This window comes from Polistes fuscatus, unplaced genomic scaffold, assembly GCF_010416935.1.
Source record: "Polistes fuscatus isolate 324 unplaced genomic scaffold, CU_Pfus_HIC Scaffold1, whole genome shotgun sequence".
NCBI classification, from domain to species: domain Eukaryota; kingdom Metazoa; phylum Arthropoda; class Insecta; order Hymenoptera; family Vespidae; genus Polistes; species Polistes fuscatus.
The window spans coordinates 1608639-1632881 of NW_025112997.1; the positions used below are offsets into that span (position 1 = coordinate 1608639).

Consider the following 24243-nt stretch of genomic DNA (forward strand, 5'->3'; position numbering starts at 1 on the left):
AGAAAAAGAAAAATGAAGGAAGAAAGAAAGAGAGTTAACGCAAACGAGTAGAAGAGGATATTGGTTAAGGACGCACCTAGGGGTTGCTTTGGTGACTGGAGATACACCGAGGAAAACTTTGGAGAAAAGCGGTGAAATACGTAGAAGGGAACGAACGATGTTCGAAGAAGAAGAAGAAGAAGAAGAAGAAGAAGAAGAAGAAGAAGAAAAAAAGAAGTAAGAGGAATAGATAGAGGAGGAAAAGAGAAGGAAGAAAAGTGGGGCTTGGCCTTATGGGAAATTACACGATGAGCTTCTTCGGATTACCGTAACTTCCCTCTAACCCCCGTTCAGTTACCACCGTAGGGTTACCCCTTTCAACCCCCATCGCAGTCTTCTGGTCTCTTGGTTCCATCAAGGCTCCTTTTTCGAGGCTTCTGCTCGATGCGTCGAATGGCACCATCTCTTTCCTCTATTTTTATCTCTCTCCCTCTCTCTCTCTCTCTCTCCTTCTCAATTCCCTCGTGCACAACCACCAGCAGTAGCTGCAGCATCGGCAGCAGGCAGCGTGAGATCTTCCTCTTCTTCCATCTCGCACTCAAAGCCCGTCACGATTTTCCGTCGAGCGCGTTCGTTCAAAAAGTGTCGACGATAGGGCTGGGAGAGGGGGAGGGGAGAGAAGAAGGGGGTAACAGGAAAAGTGGACGAGGCTCTCGTTCGTTGGGTCCGGTTCGAAAAGTGGAACGGACGATGATAAATTTCGAAGATTTCGCTCTCTCTCTCTCTCTTTCTCTCTCTCGTTTTCATCGTTTTCTCGCTCTCTTTTACTTGCTTGAAAAATCGTTCGACGATCTTTTCTTTATAGCGAGAAAATTGACGGTGAATTTGCATCCCCGAAGCCTCCCACGGAAAATGGAGAAACCGGGAGAACGAGGGATGACATGAAAGGTGAAGAGGGAGGAGGAGAAGGAGGGAAACGATTTTGATTTCCACTCGGGTTCGTAGTGTCGTACCAAGAGATGCTTCTTGGATTACGTTTGACAAATGTATGAGAAAAAGAGAGTGAGAGAGAGAGAGACATCTTCCTTGCAAACTTCTACCGTTCAAATGGGGGGACAACGATACTTTCTCTCTCTCTCTCTCTCTTGCTTTAGTTAGATTTATATTTATTATAAATAAGTGAAACTGTTATATTTATTTCCTTTTTATTTGCTTTTTTTTCATTTTTATATTGTATATAATATTATGATAACATTTTGTGTCACTTCTCGATAATTAAATAAAAAGGGAATTAATTAGATAACAGAGAAGAAAAAAAATCTAGAAAGAGAAAGAAAATATTTAGTTACATGATAATGATAAACAAAATGTAATTTGGTTAATGAACGATAAAGTAAGTTAACGATAGTGTCTTGACGATAGTTGGTTTAATGTTTTCTCTCTTTCGACGTGAAATTAGAAAAGCGTGAACGACGAATGGTAAAAGCAAGGAACGATACTATACTAATAACGAAACATGGAAAAGAAATAAGAAAGAGAAACCAAAATGAAAGGAAGAGGGGAAAGAAAAATGGAAATAAAATAAAAGAATAAGAAAATAAAAACAAATATAACAGAGTGTACTCTCGTTGATCGCGTTTTCCTTTTACTTTCCATCAAACGTAATATCATTCTCGCGAACAAAGGTACGTAATGGAACATCGTTTGCTTTCTAAAAGTGTCGCGTTATAAGCTGAAATAAGGTGTGCTTGCATTGCCATGCACCAACCTGGGATTGCGACAATTAATGTCAGAGTATTTTCTAGCATTAATATCGCGTGAAAAAGACGCGAATGAAAAAGAGAATCTAAGGATGATCCAAAAGAGGGAGAGAGAGAGAGATAGGAAAATGATAAAATGTCAGGTTACACGTACAGTTAAATACGCAAACGGTATTTCTAATGCGTTAGAAGGATTCTTTCACGTACTCTGATCCTTATTCGTATATCTCACAATCAGCGGACGTCCATTGCAACCCAGTTAAGGCTTTGTGTATGCATACGCGTCGAGTTAAGCTTCTAATGGCAACTGCTGACAATTATTAGCAATTTCGATCGATGAATGCATATAAACGTACAAATGTACGTATATACGTTTGTACGATCGGAATCGATCATAGCCGAAAATCGATTGTAACTAAAATACGAGATTACTATGCGCCCACTAATTCGATAGAGAGTTACTAGTAACTAGCATGCATAACCCCACCACTCGACCGTCGAGTGAGAGCACCCTGCAGGGCTCATTACAAAAGACATTCGGTCTATTCAACCGCTGGACGCCTACGAGGACACTTGGAAACTAAACACCCGGAGACAACAAGCGAAAGGAGTATTAGAGAGGCAAAGAATTCATCTGTTAAGACGAATACGTCTTACAGATATACCCGGTGATAGACGTTGAGGAGATATACTCGGTGATAGACGTAGAGGCGATAACCCGGTAAAAGACGTAGAGGTGGTAACCCGGTAGTAGACGTAGAGGCGACAATTAACGGTGAGAGATATAATTTCTATTTCTTTCAACGAGATTGACCATCAAGGTTAATCATGACGAGAAGTTGATCACGGACACAATCCGTGATCCATCGTCGTCCATTGTATTAATAACAACCAGGGTTTTTTGCCGCAAGGCTTTTTCCCTGACGAGCCAATAAAGCATTGCACTTATTGGCTCAACCACGTGTTTTATTTTATTCTAATTCACCTTTTCACCTCCTTATAATAAGCTTAATCCAATCGCCGGAGGACTCCGTGTTGGAGGAATTTTGGCAAATACATTTTGGTGCCTCCTGTGAGGTCTGAATTTCTGATTCCTGGTTTGAGTGAAGCTGCGTATACGGAATCGCCACTGAGAAAATCTAGTTCCTGAACATACACGCTGCCACGTCGAGCTAGTCATCACAAAGGATTCGAAAGGGAGATAAGTAGATTGCATCATTTGTGCATACGTTTATGCGTATCCACTTTAAATATTATAAAATATTCTATAGGAAATTACGTCTTCGAACCCCGTAGAAGTTCGTAATTTCTAGTATAAATTTTATTATTTTCTCTCATCTTTCTTACTAAATTGGTATATTAAAATCGGAAACAACTCATTCGAATCCACTTCAAATTTTAACCGAAGTAACGTATATTAATAGAATTTGAAAATAGCTTTGTCTTCGGACAAAGAGCGCGATAACAGTTTATACGGTCACATCGCTTAGCAACGATACATATTTTCAAATCGCTTTGTTTCTACGGTTACATCGCTTAGCAACGATACATATTTTCAAATCGCTTTGTTTCTACGGTTACATCGCTTAGCAACGATACATATTTTCAAATCGCTTTGTTTTCGGACAAAGAGCGATAACAGTTTCCACGGTTACATCGCTTAGCAACGATACTTTTTCAAACATAAGATTAAGCAACGACGAAATCGTGACGTCGATAGAGCCGATAGATAAGGGACCCCCACCCCCTTCTTTACCAACTCACAGCTCAGGACCGTAACCGCGTAATCGGAAACCCGACGCATTATAACAAAAATTCATATATTAAAATCTTCGTATTCAACATAATTTACATTAACCCATCTTCGAAAAGTAAGATAATTAAACCGGTAAACGATGGAACCGAAGGAACGTTTGAATCGGTTACGAAGGACATTAAAAATGCAATTGACAATTTTTGAACAAGAAATTGAAGGGGAGAGATTAGATGAAACAACATTAGTAGGTCGATTTAAGAAAATCACGAAACACTTAGAAGCATACGATCAGGCACAACTGGAGTGTGATGATGAGGATTTAGGGGAAGAAGAAATACAAGAAGTAATGTTAATATTACGCCGGTACCATGCCATAGAAGCAAGAGTTCACCCAAATCCAATACCCGCGGCTAACATTCCGAACGATAACAGTATAATTTCAAATCAGACGAGTACGACCGACCGACCGATTAAATTAAAACGAATTGAGATACCTAAATTTGATGGAAGATTAGAAAAATGGTTAGAATTTAAGAAAGGTTTTTTAACTCTGATAGACGCGCGGTCGGACATATCCGATCTAGAAAAACACGCCTATCTTCGAGATGCATTGCAGGGCCGTGCACTCGAAGTGATTACACTATATTCAGGGGACGGGTCGAATTACAAACTCGCGTGGGAAGCATTATTAGAAAAATACGATAGAAAACGCGTACTGCTAGCAAGACTTCTCGACGCGATTCTGGATTTAACACACTCCGAGGATGATTCGGCAAGAGGGATTCAAAAACTCATAAGAGATACGGAGGCATATCTCAACATGATTGATTCGTTTAACGAGCCTCATGCCCTAACAGTGCGCGTTATCGAGCGCCTTTTACCTCGTCGCGTTCGGGAAGAATGGGATCGACAACTCAATTCGGACGATTACCCTACCCTCAAGGAACTCTATAAATTTTTAAAAGAGATAGACCACCGATACAGTGCTTCGGAGAAGCTAACGACGGATATCAAAGACGAGCCCCGCGAAAAACGTAAACGCACCGAACCGACCGCGTTACGACCGCGGAAACGACAAATTGTAAGACCCACGCGTACATTTCTCACGGAGATTAAACAGAAATGCACCCTTTGTAAAAGAGATTCTCACGCACTATTTCGTTGTAGTCGATACGGACGCATGACACCGCTCGAGCGATGGACAGTAGTAAAATCTCGGAGATTATGTCCAAATTGTTTAAAAAGACATGTAGGAAACTGTTCAGGTCCACTTTGTCAGATTTGCTGCAGACCGCATCATACATCGTTACATAGAACTGATTCAAATAATCACGCGGAAAATTATGAAAGCCCGTCGCCAAAAAGGGAAGCTGTCGCGACCGCGTCTCAAACCGATTCTAAAACATTGTGACTTAGGCCAGTTTTTCATGTTAACCCGCGAGGCACAACGCCTCAATTACTCATGAGCGCGATGTGTCGCGTGAGAAGGGGGGACGGAACTTATAAGCAATGCCGCGCACTATTAGACACCTGCGCAGCAGCGCATTTTATAACCGAAGACGTCGCGAAGGAATTACGTTTACCAATCAGACCGTATTCAATTCCTATCAATGCCATTAATGATACACGAACTCGATCGACGGGTATTATCGAGATAACAATTCAATCCTTAGATAGTCGATATAAACGGAACCTTTCATTACTCATCGTACCCAAGATAGCCGACCAAGTTCCAAGCGAAGTCTTTCCTCGAGAACTTATTAAGATTCCAATCGATCGAAAATTAGCAGACCCTCAGTTTCACTTACCGCGACCAGTGGATATTTTGATAGGTTCCGGAGCCACGTTATCCCTTATGTCCGTTGGACAATTTCGTTTGTCACGCGCCCGCGGCGATCTAATACTTCAAAAGACGCAGTTAGGTTGGGTAGTCGTCGGCGGAATCGACTCGGAAGAATCAAAGAAAAAACCGCACTGTTCGCGACCACAGAGTTGAGAGACCAATTAGAAAGGTTTTGGTTAATCGAGGACGCGATCGTGACGCGAACGGAAGGAACACAGGAAGTAGAATGCGAAACCCATTATACTCAAAATACAAAACGCGACGAAACGGGACGATATATAGTACGTTTACCATTCCGCGAAAAGGGACACGATTACAGCGAGTTGTATCATATAGCTTTACGCCGCTTCCACAACCTATGGAAAAAGTTGAACGCGAATCCGGAACTTCGGAAAGAGTATGAGCGCACCATGCAGGAATATTTAACATTAGGACACATGTCGCTTGTCGAGGACGACCCGACGGGCGGCTGTTATCTTCCCCACCACGCCGTTATTAAATCAACCAGCACAACGACGAAGGTTCGAGTCGTATTCGACGCTTCTGCAAAGAATAGTCAGGGCATTTCCCTTAATAGTACATTGTTAGTCGGGCCTACGATACAGGACACATTAGTGGAGCATTTACTGCGATTTCGTACATATCGATACGTGTTAACCGCGGATATAGAGAAAATGTATCGACAGATATGGATACATCCGGACGATCGGCAATATCAACGTATATTTTGGATACATAAGGATCGAATTCGTACGTTCGAGCTCAATACGGTTACATTCGGTATAGCGTCAGCACCCTTTCTCGCCATTCGGACCATAAAGCAACTAGCGACGGATGAAAGCGTCAATTATCCCCTCGGAGCTGAGATTCTAAACCGAGATTTATACGTCGACGATCTCATCACGGGAACCGACGATGTAGAGACACTCGGGAGAATACGAGACCAGACCATCGAGATATTAAAACGAGGCGGTTTTAACATACGGCAATGGGCTTCCAATTATAGGCCGATTCTCGATAAATTAGATACAAAAAAGGTTAACGTCGAATTCTTCTCCGGAGAAACATCGATCCTAAAGACACTCGGAATTTCATGGAATACACATCATGATCATTTGATCTATACAGTCGCGCCGATAGACCTTCATGAGAAAATCACAAAACGTCGGATACTGTCGGAAATCGCGAAAATATATGACCCACTGGGATTATTAGGCCCCATTATCTTAACAGCTAAAATCTTGATCCAAGATTGCTGGAAAACTAAGGTCGAGTGGGACGAGTCGGTACCTAATGCATTGCATTCCTCCTGGACAAGGTTCGCAGAACAATTAAAATTAATTGACAATTTGACCATTGAAAGACGTTTGATCATTGATAATCACATTGAAGTACAAATCCACGGATTTTGCGATGCGAGTCAGGCGGGTTACGGTGGCAGTTTATACGTAAGATCGCGAGATCAAGTTGGTAACGTACACATACGATTATTCTGCGCGAAGAGCCGCGTGGCTCCACTTAAGGACACGACCATACCGCGATTAGAATTGTGTGGAGCATTAACGCTTGCTCGACTATATAGAGAGATTCGGGCATCTTGCGGAATAAGACCTAACAAGATAATCTTTTGGTCCGATTCCACGATTGTATTAGGTTGGTTAAGAAAGGATCCCAACACGTTGAAACAATTCACGGCGAATCGCGTACGCGAAATCCAGGAAATTTGTGTAGGGATCACGTGGCGGCACGTACGTACAGAGAACAATCCCGCGGACGCATTATCTCGCGGACAACTTCCACGCGAATTCATAAAAAACAATTCGTGGTTTCATGGCCCTTCTTGGCTTCACCGACCGGAACTTGAATGGCCAATTCAGACCGAAACAGAGACAGACGAACTACCCGAACTTAAAAAAATTCCATTATTGATGACACGGATCGAACCGGAGAGCATCTTTCGGCGATTCTCTAACTACACGCGATTATTAGAATCACAGCTAGATGTAGAAGATGGGTCAAAACCAATTCATATCGGGGAGAAATTTCGACCGCGGAAATAATAGATACAGAACGACACGTACTCAGGCTCATACAAAATGAACAATTTCGCGCCGAAAAGGATAGATTAACTGAATCGGGGGGAGTAAAGGGCGCAAGACTCGCCGCGCTAAACCCAATCATCGATGAAACGGGCTTGATTCGAGTAGGAGGCCGATTAAAGAATGCGAACTTACCTTTCCAGGAGAAATGTCCAATATTATTACCATCGCACCACCACGTGACCGATCTCCTCATCCGGAAATTCCATGAACAAAATTTTCACGCCGGCATACAAACTACTCTCTACGCTATACGCCAACGATTTTGGCTTTTGGACGGTAAGAATCAAGTGCGAAAAATCGTACGTCATTGCGTACGTTGCATTCGATTCCGTGCATCTGGCATACAATACAAAATGGGCGATCTACCGAGATCTCGAGTCCAAGAAACCATCGCGTTTTCCCACACTGGAGTGGATTTCTTTGGTCCACTCTATGTGAAAGAAAAGAAATACCGAAATAAGGGTCGCGTGAAGGTATACGGGTGCATCTTCGTCTGCATGTGCATAAAGGCCGTGCATATCGAGTTAGTCAGCGACTTGACAACAGACGCTTTTCTGGCCGCCTTTCGACGCTTCACGGGGCGAAGAGCGATTCCATCGCACGTATATTCGGATAACGGTACCAATTTTGTCGGGGCGAACAACCAATTAAGGGAATTATACGCGTTAATCGAATCGGAAGAGTACAAAACAAAGATCCATAATTACGCGACCGACCAAAGAATCTCGTGGCACTTCAACCCCCCATTATCACCTCATTTCGGAGGTCTATGGGAGGCCGCGGTTAAGTCATTCAAACACCATTTTAGACGGGTGGTAGGAGAACCTTATTTACATATGAGGAACTGAACACATTCGCGATCGAAATCGAAGCCATATTAAATTCGAGACCTTTATGCCCTATTTCGTCAGATCCGAACGATGCGACAGCTCTAACACCTGCACATTTTTTAGTAGGAAGACCTCTTAATATGCTACCAGAAGAAAACTACGAAAACACGCCGATAAATCGACTATCGTCATGGAAGCACATTACAAAGGTGCGACAAGACTTCTGGCGACGGTGGTACATCGAATATTTACGCGAGCTGCAGAAACGACAGAAATGGAATAATTCCCAATATAAACTGGAGAAGGACACAATAGTCATCCTCATCGATAAAAATCAACCCTGCATGAGGTGGCAATTGGGACGGATCATAGACGTCCATCCCGGAGAAGACGACGTGGTTCGGGTAGTAACCATAAAAACTACTCACGGAAACATCAAGCGAAACGCGACAACCATCTGTCCTTTATTAAGTGATAGATGAATAGTTTAAGTATGCACGCTAGACGAAATATTAAGACATAATGTAATTTGCAATAGATAAGCTTGTACGTACAAGATATACAAGATATATAAGTCGCCTGGCCAGCGACATTATAACGACGCTAAACGATCTACGACAAACCCATTGTAACCTAAATTAAGAAATTAACGTCATACCTACGTAGGTTAAGAATATTGTTGATAGGTACCCTCTCAACGGGGGGAGTATGTACGATCGGAATCGATCATAGCCGAAAATCGATTGTAACTAAAATACGAGATTACTATGCGCCCACTAATTCGATAGAGAGTTACTAGTAACTAGCATGCATAACCCCACCACTCGACCGTCGAGTGAGAGCACCCTGCAGGGCTCATTACAAAAGACATTCGGTCTATTCAACCGCTGGACGCCTACGAGGACACTTGGAAACTAAACACCCGGAGACAACAAGCGAAAGGAGTATTAGAGAGGCAAAGAATTCATCTGTTAAGACGAATACGTCTTACAGATATACCCGGTGATAGACGTTGAGGAGATATACTCGGTGATAGACGTAGAGGCGATAACCCGGTAAAAGACGTAGAGGTGGTAACCCGGTAGTAGACGTAGAGGCGACAATTAACGGTGAGAGATATAATTTCTATTTCTTTCAACGAGATTGACCATCAAGGTTAATCATGACGAGAAGTTGATCACGGACACAATCCGTGATCCATCGTCGTCCATTGTATTAATAACAACCAGGGTTTTTTGCCGCAAGGCTTTTTCCCTGACGAGCCAATAAAGCATTGCACTTATTGGCTCAACCACGTGTTTTTTTATTCTAATTCACCTTTTCACCTCCTTATAATAAGCTTAATCCAATCGCCGGAGGACTCCGTGTTGGAGGAATTTTGGCAAATACAACGTTATTAAAAAGCTAACTACGATTATGTTGACGTAACTAATAAACGATCTGTTAAAGGTACCTACATTTTCGATTAACGTTACGCAAAAGAATCGTTTTATCTACTTTTTTTTAATCGAGCGAAACGATCGCGCACGAAGAAATTGAAAAAAAAAAGAAAAAAAAAAAATAAAAAGAAGAAAAAAATCGGTACAATAAATAAATCATTTTTTGATCGCGGTTTTACGAGCTTTGTCGGCCACTAAACCGGTGGTAAATGTTGACGCAAAAATATGGGAATATTGGAGTGTAAAATAGAAAAATAAATGAGAGAATGGAAAAGAGAAAAAAGTGTACGCGTATAGTCGACAACTATTTGACAAGACGTTTGACGTCCGTGGTGAACCTCGGCCATCTATACCTACATACATACACACACAAATATATATAAATAGGTATAGGTAAAATGTACTCACACGTGTGAATGTACATGTTTCTGTCGAGGATGAGAAGGACGACACGTTTAGTTGAAAAACACAAATATATATAAATCTATATATAAATAGGTATAGATAAAATATACACACACATATAGATGCATGTAGAACACATTACCGGAGAATGTGGCAGCTGCAACGTCGTCGTCGCTGTGCAAGCGTTACAGTTCACTTTTCCTTGACGCATATACGAGAGAGAGAGAGAGAGAGAGAGAGAGGCCGAAAACGCGTACGAAATTGTAAACAGCTGCGCCACCGATACGCACACGTTCTTTCTTTCTTTCTTCCTTCCTTCTTTCTCTCTCTCTCTCTCTCTCTCTCGTTCTTTTCCACTTTCATTCGCTCATTCACTCGTTCTCTTTCTCTTTCTATTTTTTCCCTTTAGTGTTCGTAAGCATGACTACTTCTCTCGGGCGCATCTGGATAGCATAGTGCAGCAAGCAAGCAAGCAGCAACAGCACTATAGTTGTTGTCCCTTCTCGTAATCACGCACCAACGCCGATGACGATGATCTTTTCTGGTCGGTGAGCAAGAAAATGAAAGGTCGTTTCTCTACGAGTTTAATGCTGCAATCTTGTTGACGGTGGTTCCACGTGTACGTATATGTCATTTATGTATTCAATGCTAGCAAGAAACAGGAATATATACGAAAGTGCTGGACAAGAGAACAAGAGATAATGTAAATGTGAATGAGAATGAGAATGAGAATGAGAGAGAGAGAGAAAGAGAGATGGAGAAGCATGTCGAGAAATCTAAGCCGAGCTTTAGACCGTCCAACACCGAGGAGGAGACACGAGATTTAATCTATCCGGAAGCGAGAGAGAAAGGGACTCTGGCATCGGCTGAAATTCCACGAAATTAAGCGGCCTCGTCTCCTCCTCTTCCTCAGAAATTTCTACAACCTCGTTCGTCTTAAACGCGACTCTCTCTCTCTCTTTCTCTGTCTTTCTTGGATTAGCCTCCGGCTTGACAGCACTGAGATTTTCCGAAACTACCCTAAACCCCCACCTCCCCTCGAACAATTTTCTGACCGAATTCGTATGATTTTATCTATTAACATCTTTAACGTGCTTGGATTTATGATCGTTCCAGAACAAGCTATTACCCTTTGTTCGAAGGGAGGGGAGAGAGAGAGAGAGAGTCCTACTCGTCGAATATTCAAATATAAAGGTATAAAGAGAAAGAAGAGCGGGGAGAAGGGATGAGAGTGGGGTGTAAATTTTATCAACGGTTACGCTTTCGTTCCGCTTCCTACGAACTTAATCGTTCGTAAAGCGTCACCATCGAACCGGCAAAATACAACGAAACGTCGACAAAACGGTCGCCATTTTGGTCGGTTAAATTCGAATCTAATTAATCGTAATCCGGCGAGCTAAAGCAAAATTATTAGAACGCGAAACATATTTCATTCTATCTCCCTCCCTCCCACCCTCTCTCTCTCGCTCTCTTTCTCTCTCCAACTATCTATTTATCTATCTATCTATGTATCTCTGTTCGCATCGCAGATAGACGTATTTTAATTTCCGCTTTTAACACACGCCTCTCCCTCTCCCTTCCTCTCTCCCTCCATCTCTCCCACCACGGCTGGGATATTTTTAAATACGATTGGTAGGAATCTATTAGGAATTACTTTCGATCGATTAATTTTCAATCTTCACGCTTTCGCTCGTCGATCGACGAAATTTCTCGCGAATTTTGGTGACGCCGAACTCGTACGAATTTCCAACAATGATCCTCCCCTCCCCCACCACCTCCTTCTCGATTTAAGCTAGCTAGCTGGCTCCTTCTACCAAATCTTTCGGCTGCGAAACCACCCGAGTACTTGGACTATTCTCAATGCTTTAACTCATCCCTCTTTAAGGAGTCTTCTTCCTGCCTTCCCTTCTTACCCTCTCGACGCCTCGACCATCCCACTTTCCCCTTTTCTCCACTGGAAGATACCCCCCGGACCGATCGTCTTTGCTATGTAGGAGTGTAAGAGAAAAAAGAGTAACTGAGGAGAGAAAGAGAGAGAGAGAGAGAGAGAGAGAGAGAGAGAAAGGGAGAAAGATAGATAGAGAGAGATAGACGTGAAAGCTACGTAGGTACTTCGAATTCGATCTGTGGTCTAAGCCCTTAATACCTGCTTATTCGTTCGCCTGGAAGAGGATCTCGGAGAGGTATCTAAACTTTCCGAATGTTCCTACTACCAAGAGAACTAAACGGCGAACGATTTCGTTGCCGCGAGTCGACGGAAATAGTACTTCCTTTAATCGGCTGACTAAGACGTGCCAATCATAGTTTGGCTCCAAGGACTCAAACTGCAGATAGAGACAGAGGAAAAGAAAGTAAGAAAGAAAGAAAGAAAAAAAGAAGGGAAGAGAGAAGGTACAACCAAGGCTAAAGTTCTTACTATTCGAACACATCGAAGTAAGGAAGGGAAGGAAGAAAATAGAGAAAGATAAAAGAACGAGAGATCTTTCTTTTGATAACAAAATTCGATCAAATCCAAATGTAAGACGGCAGCGACCGATTTACCGCAAGATTGTCGAGATAATAATTTGTTTTTTCTTTCTAACCCTTTTCAATTTTTTTTTTTTATTCCAACCGTGTCCGATTTTGCTTTGCGTTTATATTAAATTTTTCCTTTATTTATCCGAGTTTTGGGAATATCCGTGCGTATTTCAACGTGTAAGATTTTGTTATTTCTTGTTTCTGTCTCTCCCTCTCTCTCTCTCTTTTTTCTCGATCAGTAGTTTCCTAGCGTTAGATTCGTACGCTAGACACATCGTACTTTTCATTTTTGTTTATACACCGAATAAACCTTCGCGTGTTCCCATATTCCTACGTTTTTACCTTTTGCTTTGTATGCTTTTTATGTATTTACCAAGTATATGTCTACGCTACTATTCTCTTATAAAGATATATATATATATATAATACTTTACTATTTGAAATTCTTCCCGTTCGACTGTAACTCCCGTTCAGGTGTAGAAAACTTGCGTTGTCGGACCAGAAAACCCCATACAAATGTATGAGAAGAGTGGTAACTCTGTAGTAGAGACGCAACAGAAAGTCCAGCCGATATATTCGACAATGATCAACGTTGCCTATTCCTTTTTCATATTCTTTTTCTATTTGCTTTTTCTTCTTTATTTCTTCCTTTTTTGTTCCCTCTTTCTCTGTCTCTCTATCTCGTATTTGGTCTTTTCTTTATTCTTTTTTCTTTTTCTTTTTCTTTTTTTTTTGTTCAACTCTCCCTCGCAAAAAGACACGAACGAGGTGGTTGGTGTTGGTCGTAGAAAAGCATCGCACACCACACACCGTACCGCGATCGGAACAATTTCAAACGCGCGTTTCTCCTGCCCTGAACCGTGCCGTAGGGCAACAGTCGAGCAGTCGAAAAGCATCATCAGCCTCTCTCTCTCTCTCTCTCTCTCTCTACCTTCCTTTTTTTCTATCCTTTCCTCTTTTTGCAAGCCTTTTTTTCGTGGCTAAAAAAGCACAAACTTTCTCTCATAGCAACGATTCGACCACAAAAAATAGGACCAATCTCTTTGTATTCGCTGCGTCAACTGCGTCACTTCCGGTACTCCTCGCTACGACTCGAAACGGCACCCTATATTTTTACCCCCTTTTTTTTTCGCACGAGTAAAACTCAGGGAAAGAGATCAAAACATAGAAAGTAAAAGAAAAACTACGAATAAAATAGTAAGAGAGAGAGAGAGAGAGAGAGAGAGAGGACGACACAATGTGGTAGACAAAAAAGAAAAAGAAAAATGTTAAAGTCTCTTCTTACGTATCAGCATACTTATTTTTATCTCGATTTATTGTTAAATACGAAAAAGAAAGAAAACAAAAGAAAAAGAAAAAACATCGAGAGAGAGAGAGAGAGAGAGAGAGAGACGAAAGAAATGATTGGTTAGTTTCAAAGTTACAATGGTATTGATATTAGGGGTAGTGGGTGTTCGATAGATATTTTAAAAGAGGGGTTGTAATAGAAGTGTGTATCGACATAGTCACCAACGACGTGTTTCGTGAAATAAAAGCTTATATCTACCCGTATAATCGAACATGTAGGTATTTATTTTAAATATACACACATACCTACACATTGTATTTGTATATGACGATTGGTTTTACTTTTTGTCAAATATCGAAAGTACTTCCCGCACGAAGGAAAAACCCCGTTTGACGTTTAACCGGACGCTTTTATCGATCGGAAAATTTATTTCTTCTCCTATCTCTACCGAACTCTCTACAGTCTCCCCACCCCCCCAGCACCCCGCATCCCTCCCTCCCCCCTCTTTAAACATGACGTTGTGTTACTCTCTTTCTATCTTTTCCGTCTGTCTCTGGCTGCTATTCTTCCTTCTCCTCCTCCTCCTCCTACTCCTCTTCATACTCATCCTCCATCAGCCACACAACCACCGATCCTGGCTCTTTATCCCGAATCACCCACCCAAAGCAGTCTCTCGTTCCCGTTTTGTTTCCCTCCTATCCGTTCCCTCTCTCATTCACTTCCCCCCTTTCCCTTCTCTAACTCTCTCTCTTTCTCTCTTTCCCTCTATCTGTCTCTTTCTATCTCACTCTCTCGGTAGATAGGTGAGATTAAGCGGTCTGCAATGCGCGCCAGTGCTTATCAGGAGATTGCATTTTAGCATAATAGGTACGAGCCGGCATTGTAGCCATTTTGAAGGACATGCGTCGCGAGCATGATGTGTGTCGAGCATTTATCATAGTTGGGCTACTCGTTTACTCTCCCTTTTTTTTCTTTTTATTTATTTTGCGTCCGTGTCTCTTTCTCTTTCTCTTACTTTTTTTTTTCCCACCCCCATCGTGCTTTCGTACTACTATTCTACTAATTTTTTGTTTTTTCTACTCATTTCGCGTACGTTTAATATCTCGTTCTTATCTTCTTCTCCTGTCTCTCTCTCTCTTTCTCTTTTTTTTTCTCTCTTTCTATTTCCGTTATACGCACGAGATGTATCATCTTCCGAGAACGTATCGCGGTGCATTTCCAACCAGAAGTTTGCGCGTAGGGGAGGGATGTTCGTTTAAAAATACGTGCAGTTGGAAACAGTCGTCATGTCTCATAGTTACGCGCGTGTCTAACTAACAACTTGGATTAATATTTCTTCTCTTTTAAAACGGGACTTTTTTCTCCATCGGGAGTCCCCGACGATTCTCACGAGCTGCGCTATTACTGCTGTTATTTACTACTTGGCAGCTTGACGAACTACGACGACGACCAATGAGAAGAGAAGAGAAAGAAAAGAAAGAAAGAAAGAAAGAAAGAAAGAAAGAAATTGTACGATAAGGAATAAAACAAAGCTTACTATACTCAAAGGTTGTCGGCTAAGAGAAAACGTGTACGAGTACAGTTTTGAAAAATTTTCTATTTCTCTGCGCGTAGCTCGTATTTATCTCGTACGACTGGACCAATGAAGCAACCAGTATATAACTAGCTGGCAAACGCGTTTTACTTCCTACGTGTATATATAACTGTATGTACGTATGTATGTATGTATGTATACGTGGAATACGTGTATTTTCTACTCGCGAACGTGTACGTATTACGAACAATACAAGAAACGTTTCCACCAAATGATTCCCCTTTTCTAATGCGATACTTGCCAGTTCGAATAACCTTCCTGCGTTTTCTCTTCCAATCGACTTATTTCGTTCCTAATCTTTTCTCGTACGAAACTCGAGTGCTTGAAAATGATCTTCGTGAAAATAAAGGCGTATACACGTTTATACGAAAGTAATTTCATTTTACGATGATTTATTTGAAAAAATTGTTCGCTTCTTTTTTTTTTCTTTCATTTCGAAAAGACAATACGAGTTTGTCTATCTACGTTTTGAACATTGTTTTGAAGTTATACTTCTTTTGGCGCGTTGGGGAAAATGTAATGGGGAGTGATTTTGTTCTGAGCGTCTGGAAAAACGACACCATGAAGTTTGTCAGTATTTAACGACGCGCGGTAAAACGATTTCAAGTATACGGCATGAAGTTGTCTTTTCTTCTTCTTCCCTCCTTTTTTTCTCAAGCGGGTCACCCATCCAAATACTAATCGTACTCAGCGCTGCTTTACTTAAATGATCGAGCGAGAACTAATGCTGTAACCGCGCCATGGCTGTTGACGCGTGAAGTAATTCGATATATCTCTCTTATATTTAGTGTGGACTGATATCTATATTTTGATATTTTCTTTTTCTTTTTTTTATTCTTTCTTATATATATAATTATTATTATTATTTTTTTTTTAAGTTTTTTTTTGAAGTTATTTTTGAGGTTATTGAGGTTATATTCGTTTTGGTACGGCAAAGAAGTATAACTTCTTACGTGCGTACATAAGTACACACACCAGTTTTTGTCTTCGCGTTGTTGTCTTTTTGGAAGGAAAAAAAAAGAAGAAAAAAAAGAAAAAGAAGAAGAAAATCAATTGAAAGAGATCCATAGAGAGCAGGTGTGGGTCCCGTTCAAATTTCGGTCGATCCAATATTGTATAACTCTAGGGAAACTCATGCCATATATAATCGTAGATCGGAGATTAAACGCAGTGCTCGACGCTTAACGGTGAGGCGATAACGAACGGGCCACGTTGCTCGTAACCGACCGTGCTGAAAATTGGATTTTTCCATTCACAAAATATGCAACGAATGCAAAAGGGAAGCAGCAGTCCTCCCCTCCCCCACCGCCTCTTTTTTTAAATGTCTAATTTTAACTTTGAATCTATACCTACTTAGATTATAATAATAGCGAACAGAGAGAGAGAGATAGAGTGAGCAGAAAGAAATAGTCAGAACGTTGAGAGAGAGAGAGAGAGAGAGAGGTTCTTCTTGCTCGATGTAAAATAAAATGATTACAGTATAAATGAATTTTACTTTTTCTTTGACGAGAAAATGATTTAATTATTAACTTTTGAGTTTTTATTAACGTTTATCGAGACGAGATCGATTATCCCCAAGGAAGAAATGGATAAAAGCGTATTTAATGTTGCTTTTTGTTCTATTCACAATTTAAACAAACGTTAATTAGATATATATAAACTTTTGTTTTTTTTCTTTTCCTCGAGATATATATATATATAGTATTATAATTTATATGATTTTTTATTTTTTTTAACTAACTTAGTTTTTATTTTCTTATCACCATTGCTACGTATAATTACTATCACGTCGTCAAAGATTTTGGAAGAATAATTACAGTTGAAATTGATCCAACGAGATCGACAATCCATCCTCGTTCTTCCATTGAACGATAATAACGGGATAAATGGGAAAAGGGGATGATCTAGATAGCGTTTGGATGGATCGCTACTGAGAATGGTTGTCCAGCGTTCATACGCTTCGATTTACTGACAATTAACGTATTTACGTCCCTCGTTTGGGAAATCGATCGAAATTGACGTTCATTTCCCTCCCTCCCACCCTCTCTCTCTCTCTCTCTCTCTCTCTCTCTCTCTCTGTGTGTGTTCTTCTTTCTATCTCTTTCTCTTTCTTTCTTTCTTTCATTGATTCTCTTTTCTATCGATTAGCAATCGGGACAAACTACGTAGGTAGCTTTTGACCGTTCGAAATAAGGCAATAATTTTGACAAAGATATATCCATTGACAAACGAGATTTACCGTAAATTATTCCACGTCGTTCGTCTGTCAGTATTGCAGTCTCTGGAAACGGATTTACAATGATTGACATTTACGATCATAAGCTGTCCAAACAGATAAATGGCTAACATTCGATCGACTCGCACGAAGATCACTTCCAAATATATTCTAATTTATTGCCAATTAACGTTAATCTCGAGATAGAAATTTTATTGATGATATACTAATCGGCTCTATAACACACGCATTCTATGGGAAAAGAAAAATTCATTAATCCCTTCTATAAAGTCTTGTAATATTTGCATTTTATTCTATTTCATTTGCAATCATTTAATCGTTGCATCATCTACGAAGTGAGATCGTATTTTTGTATAATAGATACGAACAATTATTGGATTATGGAAAATTAAGGAATTCATTTTTATTAATAATAATGTTTCAAATGTTTGTTAAAACTTTTGGACGATTTAGATTTAGATTTTGAATCTAAGCTACGATTAAATTGATTTAGTTTGCTTATATATGTATATATACGTAGTTTATATACGTGACTCTAAATTTGGCTAATTTTGTTTTCATCCTTTTTTCGTTGTTGTTCAGTTTCTTTCCTATAATTGTTTCCCTCCTTTCATCTACTCTTCGAAATAATTTCACGAGGCCAATTTATCCGTCGTCTACTCGCTTGCATCTTTCGTTCTCGATTCCTTTTGGCAATATCCATCGGTACTTTTATTTCTTTCATTTTTATACGATCGTTGTGGAACGATAATCACGATGTAAGCACGAGCGACACGCGAATTGTTTCGAAGTAAGGCTCAAGAAGGAAACGTCCCAGTTACACGCGATCGTCTTTCATCCTTGCCGTCATTTTTTTACTCGGCAAAACCGAAACACGCACGCGACAATGAAGAGATTCTATTACGCGTACTTTTTCAAATAAACTAGTCATATGTTTTATATCTTTTATAACTCCTTAATGGTCTCTCTGTTCTTTTTTTTTTCTTTTTCTTTTTCTTTTCTTTAACGGTACGATTTTGAGATACACAAATTCGTAATAACAATATTATTTTCATAATAACGCAAATATGCGTAAACAATTGCTCGCATAGGAATAAAGTAGTAACTTCCATTCGGTCTGATCTCTCTACCCGTTACTACTTCTCAATTCTATTTTATTCGCATTAATATGTGATATTAACCCTTTGCACTCGAGCGGCGCCGATACGGCGCCCAGCCGATTTCAAGTGTCAACTCGAGCAACGCTGCTGCAGCGCCCGAGTTATTTGAAATCTTAAATCAAGCGACTTAGCAAAACGGCACAAAAAGGGACTGCAAGGTTTGCTCTGACCGTAACACGACTGGAGGTAAACGGGAAATTTCGTATTACTGTGATACGTGTCCTGATAAACCAAGAATGCATCTTGACTATTGTTTCACTAAATATCACACTAAAACTAATTACAGAGTGTAGTATTTATCAAAGTTTGTTTTTTTCGACATATAAATGAATAAACTGATGATATTTTATTATTTCTATACGCTTGTTTGTTTATAAATGTTTTTAAAGTACCTGTAAAATGTCTACTTAATTTGGCCGAAATCGTCTCGAGTTGCTGGTTCGCGCAACCGAAACAGGCCTCGAGTGCAAAGGATTAAAAAGTAACGTCTGTCGCACAAATATTCGATTAGTTTTTCGTTCGATTGAGAAATTGTCGCGTGGTGTGGTTTATAAATGTGAGTGAGTTTAAAACGAGACGACAGGTCGTTGACTTTTTCGAAAGTTTCCAGACGATGTTTAGACGTCAAAGGTTAATTTTCGTTTCGGTAACGAGTACGAAAATTTTCGCACGAAGGACGCGTGAACATTTCAAAAGTGTGAGCAAATGTTTTCCTACAGAAAAAGAGAGAAAGAAAACGGAGATAGGGATGAAGTGTTAAAAGAAAGCAACGTAAATCGAGAAAAAAGGATTCAACGAACGCTACATTACTACTACTACTACTAGAACTACTACTACAACTACAACTACAACAACAACAATGCAACCTTGCTGCTACGAGGAAATTACAGAACGGTACACTACGTGTCGTCCACAAACGGCAAACGTTTGTCGAATCAATAGACGTTTCGATAACTCCTTAGAAAATGAAGCTTTCTAAAGTGACTTATGGTTCGAGAGTTATTTTACAATTTACTACGCCCCCCCCGTCGATTTATATCCTTCCTTCCTTTCATCGTTAACTACGTTTGACGAATTTCCAAACGAGAATGTCGATGAACAAAATTGTTGGCTCTTGAGATAAAAAAAAAAAAAGAAAAAGAAAAATAAAAAAGAAGAAAAAGAGATGATTCGGAGGAGTAGCCATTAAAGTTTCGTGCGTGAGTTGTTCCAATACGATATTCGTATTAAATTGACCGACGTAGAGAATATTTTGATTTGCTTACGTAAATACGTTCCCCTATAATCGTACGAGATAAATATATGAATCGTCAATTTATTTCCGATCTAACGTTAATTTAAACGCGGAAAGTATAAAAGGAAAATTGTGCTCATAATTATGAAAGTGGTCTAAGTCATATATTTTTTGTTTCGAGATATTTAAAGGATTGCATTTGAACATTAAATGAATTCTATATAATATTGAAATAACAAACACTATACAACGGTTCATTTTTGACAATATCGTGAAAATTACATTGAATTCATTTAGTTTAAAATAATGTGACGTGAAATAACTATAATAAACTTATTTTTTTTTAACCACTTTCATAATTATGAGCACAATTAATTTTTTCGTTATTTTCACAGGTGTGTTCTTCTATTTTTTTCTTACGACAAAATTACGAAATTACGAAAGAAATTATGAAAAAATTAAAAATAATGATTAGAAGATTGGAATCATTCGAGATCGTCAAATTTTCAATTCGATTAAATGTTCTCTTTAAGATTGATGAAAAAGAAGAAAAAGAAGAAGAAGAAGATTAAAAGGATAGAAGGAGTATTCGTACGTGTGCGAGTTCTCTCCCTTTCAGGAATTTGATCTCGAAAATCGCAAAGGGTGACCCTGGCCGGAATGGTGGCCTGCCGCTACTTTGCAAGAGAAAAATCCTCGGCAAACATTTTTCCCGGGGCGCGCGCGCGTTGTCTATCTGATACCTAGCGCAAATTAAATGCAAACAAAAATACGCAGGAAAGCCCCGACGAGCTAACCATCAAGCGAATTCAAAGAATAGAAGACGAAAAGGTTCCAGAGAGAGAGAGAGACAGAGAGTGACAAAGAAAAGAGAGGGATGGAAGAATGTCTCGAGATGAAAGATCCACGCAAAGAGAGGGGGCGTGAAGTGTAACTCTGTCCTTTTTCGAAGGAAAAAAGGGCACGTGGGAGTACCGGTCTGAAGTACCGAAAGAGGAAAACAGAAAATGAACAAACAAAAAAATATATATTTGAACATATGTCTACTATGTATGTTTGCTTATATATATATGCATGTACACATGTATATGTAGAGAAAGAAAGAAAGAGAGAGAGAGATAGATAGACAATATCGTAAAACACGCGATGGTCGTTCCGCACGAGTAACAAGAAGACGAGAAGAGGAAGTAGAAGTAGAAGTAGTAGAAGAAGAAGAAGAAGAAGAAGAAGAAGAAGAAGAAGAAGAAGAAGAAGAAGAAGAAGAAAAACGGAAGTTAATCGACGAAGCGAATCTCTTCATATCGACCACAAGGAAAAAAAGAGCGTGAGAAAGATAAAGAGAGAGAGAAAGAGAGAAAGAGAGAGAGAAAGAGAGAAAGAGAGAGAGAGGGATACACTTTACAGAGTCCGTTGTTCCCTTTACACGCTGAGGAGGATAAAATCGTTTGAGAAACGAGCGCCGTTGCGCTGCGAATTCCATTACCGTGCGTGCGTTTGAAGAATCGTCGAACGTTTCGCCGAGCAATGTGCCGAGAGAAATAAGGATAGAAATATACAAAGATAAAAACAGGGAGAGAGAGAGAGAGAGAGAGAGAAAGAGAGAAAGAGAGAGCAAGAGGTAGGGATGAAACGATACGTTGTAGTGCACGAATTTAAGAGAAAGAGAAAGAAAAAAAAATAGAGATAGATGGATAAATAGATAGAGAGGAGTAGTGGGGGCGGGGAGACGTTGAGGGGTAGGTGGGTGGGTGGGTGGTTAGAGGGAATGTATTAGAGTGGTAGTGGATAGGAGATGAAAGAGGAACTCGAGAATTCGCAGGAAGGAAAGAAAGAGCGAGTGAGTGAGTGTGCGAGTGAGTGAGTGAGAAAAAGAGAAAGAGAGAGAGATAGCGAGAAAGGTAGATAGATCGATGGATGGCAGAAAAATGTGCACCGAAATTTATATAACGAGGAATTCTATTATGCTAGACTCGCCCAGAGGGCGTGTGTATATATCGGAATATCGAACGGCGTGCTTCATCGACCAAGATAAGATCCGTTTACGTTCCGTTCCCTCTCTTTTCCTTCCATTTTCCTATCTCTCCCTGTCTCTGTTTCTGTCTATGTATGCATCTCTCTCTCTCTCTCTCTCTCTCTTTCTTCCGTTCTTTCTCTTTTTCTCTTTCACGTTCTCTCTATGTTCTCGCGCATGAATCACGATACTGTAGGTAATTCAACGGGAAAGCAATTTTTCGTTAAGCCTCGGTCGAACGCGAACCTTTTTTTTTTACGAAAAGGAGAAAGAGAGAATAGGAAATAGATAGAAAAAGAATCAGAGAAAGATAGAGCGAGGGAGTGAGAGTTAGAGAAAGAGAGAGAGAGAAAATGCAAGTCTTATCGCTAGGCAAAATGCACCGGACTCTCGTTGAGATAATGGAAAGGATGGAGGTGGGGGAGGGGTTGAAGTGGGAACAGGGAAGGATAATGCAAAACAACGGGATTATCCTCGAGTAACGTCGCGTTTGCACGGAAGCGAATGTTCCTAGAGGACGAACGTATTTGGGAGGTGGAAGATAGTTTTTAAGAGCAGAGAAAAAAAGAGAGAGAGAGAGAGAGAGTGAGAGCTAGCGATGAGAGAAAATTTACAAGAATGGAAGAATAGTTTGACGATTAACATGATTACAGGCAACGTCGTTGGTTCTTTATATTCGTTTATGGAATAATATCATTCGAAGCAAACGCATTCGTTGTAATAGATTTTTCTTCGTGTTTTTTTTTTTCTTTTTTTGTTATCGTAAAAAATAAAAAAAATCTAAAGTGGCTGTGAAAAAGAAAAAGAAAAGAAAACAAAATACTGTATAAATGTATATCGCGAATAGTTTAAGGAGGGATGATGAAACGGATACGATACTATTTATTTTAAGGGTTTGAAAAATATGAAACTCGTAGTAAAGTAAAGTGTTTATCAAGGTCGTTTGCTCAAAGTGATTCAAGAGGAATGGGAAAGAGAGAAAGAAAAAGAGAAATATCCTTTGAAGATTTTCTTATCTATCTCAAAGATTTGTCTTCTACGTTTCCATATTCGTTTTCAGCCCCTTTTAGGATTTCCCACACGCCAGCGAACGTTCCTTCTCGTCGTATAGACGCCGTGTTTCTGAAATAAACAACTAGATATCTTCGAAGTTGCGTAGTGAGTGAGAGAAGACGTAAATTTTCTGAGACAACCTTCACCCCCCCCCTATCCCAACCCCTTTACGTTTCTATCTTCGTCCTATGTCTTTTCCTCTTCCACTACTACTTTTTCTTCTTCTTCTTCTTCTTTTCATTCTATATACGGAAGCTCCTATTTGTTTTTTCTCAGGATATCCGACGTGTTTATTCGCTTAGATTTGCATTGGCACCGTTGGATTTCTACAAATATTTTCGTTCAACAAAATTACACGGTTATTTGTATAAATCAATTTTATAAATTATATATATAATAATAGTGTAGAAAAAAAAAAAGAATAAGAGAAAAAGAAGAGATAACAAGTGTCAAATTAAAAGTACCAATGACGTATAGAAAAATTCAAAAATTAACATATTACGAAATAAAGGTAGAAGAAATTAATGACAAATGTATTTTTCAATATTTGTTGAAAATCGTAGTAATGATGTTTCTTAAAAATCATTTTGTCTTCCGCACTGAAAAAGGGTTAATTATTATATTACTCGTTATCTTCTAAATAAATCGAACGTAGGTAATAATTTTACCATAGAACAAAATATCCATAAGTAATTCACGTATATCATATCTACGCACCATAAATCAATGGTATACAAATAATACATACGTGTATCTATATAAGGATAATCTCGTGAATCGCTATAGGTTCTATTATAACGAAGAAACTTCCGCGTGCCGAGCCCCGTGTTACGAGTTACCGCGAGATTTCATAGCTTGGCAAGGTAACTACTACTACTATTACTACTATTACCGGCGAAGAAATTCTTTGAGAAATTACGAGAAGCTTTATAAGTATTCAGGTAATCTATAGGATGATATATTCTTCGTCGAGTTATAGTTTTTCGAACAAAGAGAAAATCCTAAATCAATTATCATATACTCTTTCCATACCTTC

The 24243-nt window shown here is 39.7% G+C and overlaps 3 protein-coding genes across 3 annotated transcripts; all 3 read left to right on the forward strand.

The window, feature by feature from the left end:
- The first annotated feature begins 3679 nt into the window (after positions 1-3679).
- LOC122520900 lies at positions 3680-4906 on the forward strand. The gene has a single exon (XM_043641222.1). The coding sequence runs from the start codon at positions 3680-3682 to the stop codon at positions 4904-4906; it is 1227 nt and encodes a 408-aa protein (XP_043497157.1).
- Positions 4907-5748: 842 nt separating this feature from the next.
- On the forward strand, positions 5749-7398 carry LOC122521003. Its single transcript, XM_043641378.1, has one exon. The coding sequence runs from the start codon at positions 5749-5751 to the stop codon at positions 7396-7398; it is 1650 nt and encodes a 549-aa protein (XP_043497313.1).
- A 395-nt stretch (positions 7399-7793) lies between these two features.
- LOC122521010 lies at positions 7794-8752 on the forward strand. The gene is made up of 2 exons (XM_043641390.1): positions 7794-8205; positions 8352-8752. The coding sequence occupies exons 1-2, from the start codon at positions 7794-7796 to the stop codon at positions 8750-8752; spliced, it is 813 nt and encodes a 270-aa protein (XP_043497325.1).
- Positions 8753-24243: the final 15491 nt, after the last annotated feature.